This window comes from Odontesthes bonariensis, chromosome 3, assembly GCF_027942865.1.
Source record: "Odontesthes bonariensis isolate fOdoBon6 chromosome 3, fOdoBon6.hap1, whole genome shotgun sequence".
Taxonomy (NCBI): domain Eukaryota; kingdom Metazoa; phylum Chordata; class Actinopteri; order Atheriniformes; family Atherinopsidae; genus Odontesthes; species Odontesthes bonariensis.
In genome coordinates, this window is record NC_134508.1 from 19,122,219 (window position 1) to 19,132,655 (window position 10,437).

The 10,437-nt window shown below is 39.9% G+C and overlaps 1 protein-coding gene across 1 annotated transcript; it reads left to right on the plus strand.

The window, feature by feature from the left end:
- Positions 1-364: 364 nt before the first annotated feature.
- Positions 365-7,035, plus strand: LOC142377046 (putative nuclear hormone receptor HR38). Its single transcript, XM_075460770.1, has 7 exons — positions 365-491; positions 2,166-2,995; positions 4,005-4,134; positions 4,378-4,541; positions 4,673-4,875; positions 5,003-5,181; positions 5,273-7,035. The coding sequence occupies exons 2-7, from the start codon at positions 2,168-2,170 to the stop codon at positions 5,533-5,535; spliced, it is 1,767 nt and encodes a 588-aa protein (XP_075316885.1). The 5' UTR covers positions 365-491; positions 2,166-2,167; the 3' UTR covers positions 5,536-7,035.
- Positions 7,036-10,437: the final 3,402 nt, after the last annotated feature.

Below are 10,437 nucleotides of genomic sequence, written 5' to 3' on the forward strand. Positions count from 1 at the left end.
TGATCTGGCATGTGATAACACGTCTCAGTGTCTCAAACGTGCATGAGATCGACATTTCCAGTCACAAAACCTCCGCGCCTCCAAACTGCATTTATTTATAGCATTTTTCATTCAGTAATCGCCCCATGTGAACGCCGCTGTCGTTGTTGGGTTATATTTAGAACAACTCCCGGCGCTGTCGTCAATGGAATCCCGTGCGTGCGTCATACGGAAGAACGTCTTCGTGTGAATCGTGAAGCTGATTGGCTGGTGACCCGGAACGTTCCACCACCCCGCTCACCATATTTGGGCAGGGACCCGCCTTTTTGTCGACGCAGCCAAAATAAAACTAGAGTGTATGGAACCGACTGCGTCTGTCTGACCCAGTACTTGTGTGTGAATGTGTCCGAACGGGTGTGTGTGCTGACAGCAGCTGGCAGAAGTGAATACATCTTTTTCTCTGGTTTGGAATAAACGAAAAGCTTCAAAATCCGGATATTTACATGAAACAGGTGAGCGAAAGTTGACTGTTAATACAAGAGCCTCAAAGATGCTGTTTGAACTTTACTCTGCTGTTTTAATGCTTTTTCGATTATACCTTGAGCTAAAAAGAAATGACAGATATAATGCTGACACAGTATTTAGCATTTGAGTTATTTATTCATTGTGATCAGACAGACTGATGTAAAGTAATTTTGTCACATTGATTTAACTACTACTACTACTATTACTACTAATGATGGTAATAATAAATATAGTAATAATAATGATAATATCACATGCTTTTAGAGTCATTTCCAAAGATATAGGCAGAGATATGGCTTCAGCTATAAGTTCAGAAGGTACAACAAGTTTGAACTAGTTCAGTGTGATACCAGAGACCTGAAATAAAACCCACCAACATAAAGGATTTAATATGTCATTTTAGTTTGATTTAACTATGCAGGCCTCATTTATGTAAGTGGGATGGATAAAAAATGAAATCCCTTTACTAGTAAAATAAGTCACTAAAGTTGAATTAACAATAAACTTACTTTAGCTTCAGTATGTGTACTTACCTGATGAGTTGATAAGCAACACGTAGCAACTGAATGTAATTCTGCAATCATGCTGTTCTTCTCATTGATTGTTTGGGTCATTTTAATAAAGTAGCTAATTTTACTACAGCTTATGCTATTTCCTAAAATATGGCTATTTTAGGTCTTCCTTATAGTACCAGCCTATTACTGCAAATGTGCTTTTGTTGAAAGTCTCACTAGTTCCTGCAAGTTTAGTCATCTGTTCGAGCTTAGATCGGCTTCTGTCAATCTTGTTGATTTTCTGGGTGTCTATCGCTGTTGCCATACAAGATCAGTGATAGTGGAGGATGTAATTACAAGGCATGAAAACAAAAAAAAAACTTGACTCATACTCAATTGTAAGTTTTAATTTGGAAACCTTTCAAAGAACGGCCAGGTGTCTTCTTTAGGTGTGCTTTACGTACGCTTTGAAAAACCTATAAAATCTAGGAGTTAGCACACCCATTCAACCAACCAGCCACACACACACACACACACACACACACACACATATACGTAGACATACACACAAACACACACACATACAAGCATGCTGTGCCACCTTTCGGCTGGCATTCAGCCCACCCTGAAAGACAATCTGCAACACTCCCCTAATACAGCCACTGTGAGAGAGGGTTGCCCTCCACTGAAGGAGGTTTTCAAAGCATTAACAGCCAGTAACACAATATCTGACAATATCTGAGTGCTATGCTGGACCCCCTTTGCATTTTCCAAAGGAGACTGATAGGACTTGAAATGGCATGTCGGCTGAAATCAGACAGTGCACATTCAAAGTCTTAACATAGGCAACTGATTGCATGGTTGCAGAAGAAAGATTGAACATTTTAATACTTAGATGATTTGATTATCCATATGGATAAGTGTTAGAGTTAGCCTGAGACAGCCCTACTGATTTAAGTGACTTTTATTTGACAAGTGATATATTGCCTGTGACATGTTGAAGTTTGACAGAGATTGCACTGATTTAAAAAAATAAATAAATAAAATAAAATCTTGTTTGAATAGACTTTTGCTTAGAACGATTTTTGTTGTAAGGTGTAAAGGAAAACATCAGTTTTGTTAGACGGACAAACATGTATTTACTGTTGACTGTCTCCTGTCTCTTAGCAATGCCCTGTGTACAAACTCAGCATGCATCCCTGCCCCATGACAATTACTTCAGCTCTGAGTTCTTAAATCCTGACCTCAGTGCCAAACTGATGATGGACATCAGTGGCCAAAAGGATCAACTGTCCACATCTTCGCTGCCCAGCATCAACACCTTGGTGGGAAATGGCTATGCTGGGGAGTTTGATACTTACTCCTGCAGGATTACCACCTCCCCTCCCACCTCTACAGTTTCTTTCAGCCACAATGCAGCAGCTGAAAGCCCCAGCCCACAGATACTGAATCAAGCCTTCAAGCTGGATGATCTTCAGGTGTATGGCTGTTATCCAGGATCATTTGCACTCAACTGCCTCGATGAAACACTCTCGTCATGTGGCTCTGACTACTATGGCAGCCCTATCTATGCCACTGCTTCCCCCCCAACACCTGGCTTTCAGCCAGAGTCTGTTTGGGATTCCCCTTTCAGCCCCTTCCCCCCAGCTCAGCCATCTTCTCTGGATAAGGCCGCCATGGCCCAGCCACTCTCCTTTTTCACCTTCACTGCTGCACCTGAGCAGCATTCTCCCTTGGGGCAGCAACAGGATGCTCAGCCTGGTCAGGATGACCACTTCTTCCTGTCACCTCAGCAGCATGTCTCCCCACTTCACTGCCCCCCCATGTCTCTGGAACATGGATCAATGGAAAGCGCCCGAATGGTGGAGGGTGCCATGATGTCTCCTAAAACCCCAAACCCAGGGTCCAGTGAGGGACGCTGTGCAGTTTGTGGTGACAACGCATCCTGTCAGCACTATGGAGTCCGCACCTGTGAGGGATGTAAAGGTTTCTTCAAGGTAAAGAAAAGAAAAAAAGCATCCACTTGGTTTATTGTTTCAGCTGATTGTAAAAGAATCAGCGAGAACAACCCTCACGTATCAGTATTAGCTTGTTTTGAAGCACATGTTTGCCAAATATGAAAGATAATGTCAATCAGAGTGCACTGATAGCAAGAGTGGCATTAGCATGTCATCAGTATTGGCCTATAAAGTCTTTAAAGTAAGATATCAGCATTGAACAAAATTCATACACTCAAAATTCAGACATCCAGACATGCAGTTAGGGAAAAATTTGGCCTGGTTTTGGCTAATATCAGGATTTTCACTGAGCATCATGCAAGCTTGTGATAGTAGGAAAAACTCTTCAGTTCCGCTTAAAACATTTATATAAAGACAATTATGAGATGGTTTTTAATGTAAATGAAAGATATTTTTATATTTTTCCCTGTGACTCTGTAAAATTAGGTCATCGCAGTAATAGCAGAAATATAAATATTTAATATGTTTTACAGAAGAGGCTCAATGATCATGTCTGCATCAGCACTGGCATTTGGTCAAAAATGCTGGAAAATGTTCGTGTGTCACCCCAAACAGTAGAAATCCGCCCGCAGTAATTTAAAAAGTAACTTTCGGGGATGTTTGATTCAAGATTCCTATTTACAGTAATGTTTATTTCTTTAAAAATCTCTGCCCAAGCATCTTCAATACTTTGATCTCTTGAATATAAATTTTGTGTGAACCTAAATAATTTGCTGTTGGTTGAGAGTAATAGTTAATGTGACTGAATAATACATTCATATTTGGTATAAATGTTTCAATACTGGAACGCCTGTTAATTGCTCACACGTTGAAGATTTCAATTTTGCATGAATACTGGCACAAAACATGAAAACACAATATTGTTATTAATAAGATTGACCGTATATTTATAGATTTAGATAGTATTTATCTGTGCTATTCTATCAAGCACATTTATGTTTGGAGCATTACGATTCCATAGTAATGTGAATTTTTCTCTGTTTTACAGCGAACTGTCCAGAAAAATGCGAAATATGTGTGTCTCGCCAATAAAGACTGTCCGGTTGACAAGAGGAGGAGAAACCGATGCCAGTTTTGCCGTTTCCAGAAATGTCTCGCTGTGGGAATGGTCAAAGAAGGTAAAGCGCTGTCAGACTCTCTTATGGCCTTTAGTGGCTAATGTATAACAATGACAAACTTAGGTTTGTAATGACAGTCTTGGGAAACCAAGCCTGGAAGCACATACACGTGTAACATGAGCTTTACAGTACCAGCTGCATAAAAAGGGAGACTGAAACAGATATGGCACTTGGTTTTCAAAGTGTGGGATGCATCGATGGCAATGGAAGGATCACACACGTGTGTTTTTGTCCTTCTCGTAGTTGTTCGCACAGACGGCCTCAAAGGCCGCAGAGGTCGTCTGCCCTCCAAACCCAAGACTGCGGTTGAGGCTTCATCCACGACCCCCAGTGTCAACATCATAGCTTCTCTTGTCAGGGCACATTTAGACTCAAACCCAACCATTGAAAAGCTCGACTACTCCAAGGTACCACTTATGACTTTCCACCTACCAGACTTCTTCTGTTTCAGTTTGATTGGTTACATGATGGAGAGTGAAAACAATTGCTGGAGAAATCTCCTCAGTAGTAATTACCCTTCTCATGTTTGTCTCCTCAGTACCAGGAGAAGACAGACAATTTGAAGGAAAAGGAGGATGCCGGTGACATCCAGCAGTTCTATGACCTGCTGACTGGTACATTGGATGTTTTAAAAAAGTGGGCTCAAGCCATCCCAGGATTCACAGACTTCTGCGCAGAGGACCAGGAACTGCTCCTTGAATCTGCCTTTGTTGAGCTCTTCATCCTCCGTCTGGCTTACAGGTTATTCTTTCATCTTTCATTTAATAAAAAAACAAAAACAAAAAGAAGCTATCGTTTGAAAATATTTAATTTCATAAATGTGCACCTTTCAGTGCTCTCACTGCACTAACTGTTTAAAACTATACAGGTCAAATCCAGAGAAGAACAGGTTGATCTTCTGTAACGGTGTAGTCCTCCACCGACAGCAGTGTGCTCGCAGTTTTGGTGGCTGGATCGACTCCATCATGGATTTTTCCCAGAACCTTCACCGCATGAACTTAGACATCTCCTTGTTTGCCTGTCTAGCAGCACTTGTTATCATTACAGGTTAGAGCCTTTTTTTGGTCTGTGAATCTTATTTGATCATGATATTTACTTTTAGGACTCTGTTTCTGATGGGAACATCTTTTGTATCTAGATCGCCATGGCCTGAAGGAGCCCAGACGAGTCGAAGACTTCCAAAGTAATGTCATTACTTGTTTAAGGGAACACATGAGTGGACATGGATCAGAACCAAGCCGAACGCATCCCAACTATCTTTCTCGTCTACTGGGCAAACTCCCTGAGCTGAGGACTCTGTGCACACAGGGCCTTCAGCGCATCTTCTACCTGAAACTGGAGGACCTGGTCCCTCCTCCACCAATAGTGGAGAAAATCTTTATGGATACACTGCCATTTTGAAAAAAATCATGTAAAATCTATAAAACTTATGGACAGAGCACATCTAATGAGGTTTATCTTAGTTTTGTGCTAACAGGTGTAACATCCTCTGAGAGACTTTTTTTTATCACTGTGTTTTAAAATTGAATATGGTACTTTGGTTAGCACTATAAAACACTGATTTCAAAGCTAAAATTGTATATCATTTCAAGAAATTATATTTTCCATAGATTTTGTGTGCAAACGACTATATTGATGTGCTGGAAATGTGAATTATGTCCAGCTCTGCAGCTTGCAAGATGTGGATATTTGGATAGATGCAACGTAATGTTCCAGTAAACACACTAATTTCTTAAAAAGCATGTTTTCTTAAATGCTTACGACCCAACTCAGAAACCAGTATAGTCATTTTTTTTAGTGGAAAAGGAAAACCCAATTATAGTGATAAAAAAGAGCGAAACCCCACTTTTCGGTAGGGAAATATTTGCAGATCTTCCTATCATAGAATATAGTTGTAGTCCTATTTGTGCTCCTGTGGAAGGTCTTGGACCAAAGTTTACCAAAGATTTTATTTTGATGCTGTCAGTTACAAACCTTTAATGCCTTAAGTTAAAGAAAAATGTTGTTGTTCTGCCGTAGCTTAAAGCTGATGCTGGCAGGACTCCTGTTAAACTGCTTCTACTTAGGCAATTATGATAGAGGTGGACTTGCTGAATGAAAATACAAAGTGCCTTTCATTAAGCCTCAGTCCACGAACCACACTAACTGATACAGAGCACATTTTCATTCCAAACAAAACACTGAGTGAGAGCCTTTTATTACAGACATGAAAAATAAAATACTTCCTGTTGAACAGATTAATCTGATATCAGAATCACGGTTTCTTTTGATATGAACTGCCAAACATATGTGTCCACACTGTTGAACTGGAAGGTCATCAAGTGATGACATGTTTTCTTGTGATCTGTGGGAATTCAATCCTGTTCACATGGTCCGGAGGCAATAAAAGTCAGAACTACAGGAGAGCTCTCCATTAGATCTGAGCAGATAAGAGTCTTCTTGTCTAGGGGTAAGATGCAGCATAACCTTTCTGCGATTTGTATAAATGAAAAAACACAGAATGCTTGAGAATTAAAACGCATAGGCAGATATTTCTTGTTTGATATCAACTGGTTGCTTGCTGCAGATGTGCCTGAACATCCTTTAACTCTTCTGCCGTCTTCCACAGTTTTCTGACTCACATTTTTCAGATTTTGTTCTTTCATATATGTGGATTTATTTTCCATTTCAGTTGAATAATATTTCTTAAAGATTCACAGTGGAATGTGATGACAAGATGAGCAGCTATGAACACTTCAGTGTTTAGACGGTATGAAGAATACTTCTTTCTCCTACTGTACTGTATGCGTTTTGTTTAGGACTTTTGTGTGTACATTGAAAATACTGCCAGACCTTTTGTAAAATGATCCAAACATGCTGAAAGGCAGCAAATACTTTATATTAAAGGTTTTTGAAAATACACCACTGACTGATATCATTTGGAATTTTCTGAAAAAATAGTAATTGTTACATATTGTGGTCTTTGTTAGAATACTGTATAATTACATAACATTGCATTTTTTTTGGTTACAGATGTAAATACTAAGTGAGATTCTCTCACTCTGTGTTCCATAACCGAACATGTCTTTCATGGTTAACCATTAATGGACTTTTAAAAATCAATTTGATGTCAAAACAAACAGTGAACCTTGATAAAAAAGATGAGCAGCTATGATCACCTCAGTGCCCAGACATTATGAACAAGATTTATCCAACTATATGTGTATTTATTTGGAAAATGTGTGCACAGAGTGTCCACTTTTTGTCCATCTTCTTCTGCCACTGGACTAAATTCTGCACACTGATTGGGGAAAGTTTCGAGCACTTTGGTACTCGTGTCTTCAATGGTTTGAAGTAGGGCGTCCTTTATGAAAATAAACCATATTCCTGATTTGATACTTATATGAGGCCAAGCTGAAAGAAACATATTCAAGATTCAAGATTCAAGATTCAAGAGGGTTTATTGTCATTCCAGCCATATACACAGTATACAGTGCAATGAAATAACGTTTCTCGAGAAGTTTTTCAGTGCAACAAACAGCAACAATAAAGAACAGCTGGGACAACAGAGGTGATCAGATCAGTCTCTGAGCGTTGAGGAGTCGTGTGGCCTGGGGGAAGAAGCTGTTTTGTAGTCTGGTGGTGACAGACCGTATGCTGTGGTACCTTCTGCCAGATGGGAGGGGTGAGAAAAGTCTATGTGAGGGGTGGGTGGGGTCTTTAATGTCATATGTCACATGTCAGTCATAGCGAGTGTTACTTAGAACAATTTTTCAGAATGTGATTATTTACTGCAGCAGAACAACTTGGTGGTTTTTCCAACATCAGTTAGCATGACAATGGGCTAAACTAAGAAGAGGTAGCATGTTAGCATTGTCACTGTAAAAGCATAGGTGACGTAGTGTTAGCATTACCATGGAATTGATTCATAGTTTATAAGATTTTAAGAAGACTATAGAAATTACAGCTCAGTCAGTGGATGAAAGTTTATTTTTTATTCAAGTCACAGTCTCGTATGCTGCATCCTACGTAAATGTGTGGTGAAAGGTGAACTAAGAAAGCCCTTTTCTTCAGAGTATGTGTCCATTTTTCACACACCATTGGTGCTAATGTTGGCAACATATTTGATCAGATTGTGTACTTCACAGCAACACTAACTGCATTCAGCCACTCGACACCTGATCCCACTGTATGCCACGTACCGGTTATCTGGATTTTGGTGCTGGCAGACAGAATGGAAAGAAGGACAGAGAGAAATGAGGGGAGGAGGGTAAATGAAAGCTAGATTACTTTGAGGCTTTCATTATACTACAAAATGGCAAGCATGCTGTACAAGTCAGATGTATTGTAAATGGGAAGAGCACATGAGTCTGGTTTCAAATGACAAATGGAGGGGTGTAGAAACTTCCTTAGACTGAAGCTAAAAACATCTTTTTATCTGCTTGAGGAGCTTGCTACCATCTAATTACCTTTTGACCGTCACACTTCATTCTTTATGGCCACATATCCATAACAAGTCAAGCATGTTACCCCTTCACATTGCCCAAACTCAAACTCAAAATACACCCTCATGTCACTCATGTTTGGGGTTGAAGGGTTTCTTGACACCAAAAGAAGAAAGCCACCATCTGGAGCTGCCATTGGCTCCGAACCTTTGACCTGACATATAACACTTAGCCCAGGAACAAACTGTGGCCTTCCACTCTTCATACGTGTGATATGTTCTTACAACTAATACTGTGCATGAGTCACTCCTCATGGTAATTTATGAGGAAACATATCATACCCAGTGTACCAGGACTGCTTATGCACCCACTGCTGGAAGAGATTAGAGAACATGTAACACAGTGAATGTTTGCTGAATCTTTTGCATGAACTTTGTTGGAATGGAATTTTACCCAACGGTACATTTACTTGAGTTTTTAAACATAATCAGTGGTGGAAGGACATTTTCCTCCTGAATGCTGTTAGGCAGAAGATTAAGTGTCAAATACAGGTCAAGAGGTTCATTTAACAGCTACAGTCTATCACTGCTTGGCATTAAACATCTGTGAATCAAACAAATCAGTGTTGAGTTAATAATGTAAAATGTGTTTTCATTCAATGATTTTCCTGACAGCACTGGCATGAATACATATTTGCCCATCCTGTCACTAGCCACGCCAGTACAATTAATCCCTCAACTTTTGTGCAAAGAGACACCCAGCATGCCTTTGGACTGCAGGACGGAGCCGCTCAGCCGGAGAAAACCAACACTTGAGAACAGTGTCCAGATGAAAAGGCTTCAGCAGGTTCTTTCTTGCTGAGACAGTGACATTGCTGACCACTGCATAACTGGATTCAAGTCAATTCAATTCAATTCAACTCTGGGACAATTGTCTCTGTGGGGCAACTTACAGTCTCGGGTAGAATAGCAATGTTGTTGTAAGATTGTATCTAAGTATAGATAATCTAAGAAATTCATATCAAATTCAAGTATAACATCAATGTCACTAAATAGCGAAAGAAGTATGCTATGCTATGTGTATACAGAATATATATGGCTCAGGGATTGTATAAATATTCAAGTGGCAGTTCAACAATTCTGTGAACATAGTTTACGCACCACAGCAGAACACAATGAAGCAGATGGATAATGTGGCAGTACAGGGCCAAGGCCAATCGTTCTATGATACAGTTATAAATAAATCTAGCCCATTACAGCAAAATGAAATGGTCACTGTAAACAAACAAAGAAAAAGGAAGAAAATAAAAGAAAAAATGGTAAATGTTTTAACCCTTCTGTAACATGAACAAACCAAATAGTTTTGTCACATGTTTGTGCAAGTAGAGAGGGCTGATTGCCGGAGATGATATTGTTCCATGGGGAGGAAAGCTAATAGGCTTGTTTGTGAGGATGCTGCACCTGCTGTTTGTTGATGGATTGATCTGTAAATAAAATTGTGAAGCTGCTGGGTGCTCTGTGGGTTATCCAGTGTTTCTTTCTCCTCTGCTTTTTTTGGACAACACCTTTTTTCAAGCACATGCAAATGTATATTTTATTTTATTTGTTTTTTTTTCAAGAAACTCCGCCTCTGTGCCTGTATCCTTCTGAAGATGACAAAAAAAGGAGGCTGTATGTACGTGCAGCAGTGTTAGGTTATATGTGGGTTGTTGAGTGTGGAAAACCCTCAATGAGTGTATTTTTAGCAGGCCATTGTTGAGCCCACAGAAACCTTTGTAATTGGATCTGGTCTCTCTCACTGAGAGGGTCTGGTGATAAATGAGCAGGCTTACGTCATTGTTCATGCTATCCCTGGGATAACTCTATGCACCACATCACTG

Bases quoted from the DNA above. Each gene is read 5' to 3' on its own strand.
- LOC142377046 (XM_075460770.1), top strand. From the start codon at position 2,168: ATGCCCTGTGTACAAACTCAGCATGCATCCCTGCCCCATGACAATTAC. The intron at 4,542-4,672 runs GTACCACTTATG...TTGTCTCCTCAG, and splicing joins AAAAGCTCGACTACTCCAAG to TACCAGGAGAAGACAGACAA. The intron at 4,876-5,002 runs GTTATTCTTTCA...AAAACTATACAG, and splicing joins ATCCTCCGTCTGGCTTACAG to GTCAAATCCAGAGAAGAACA.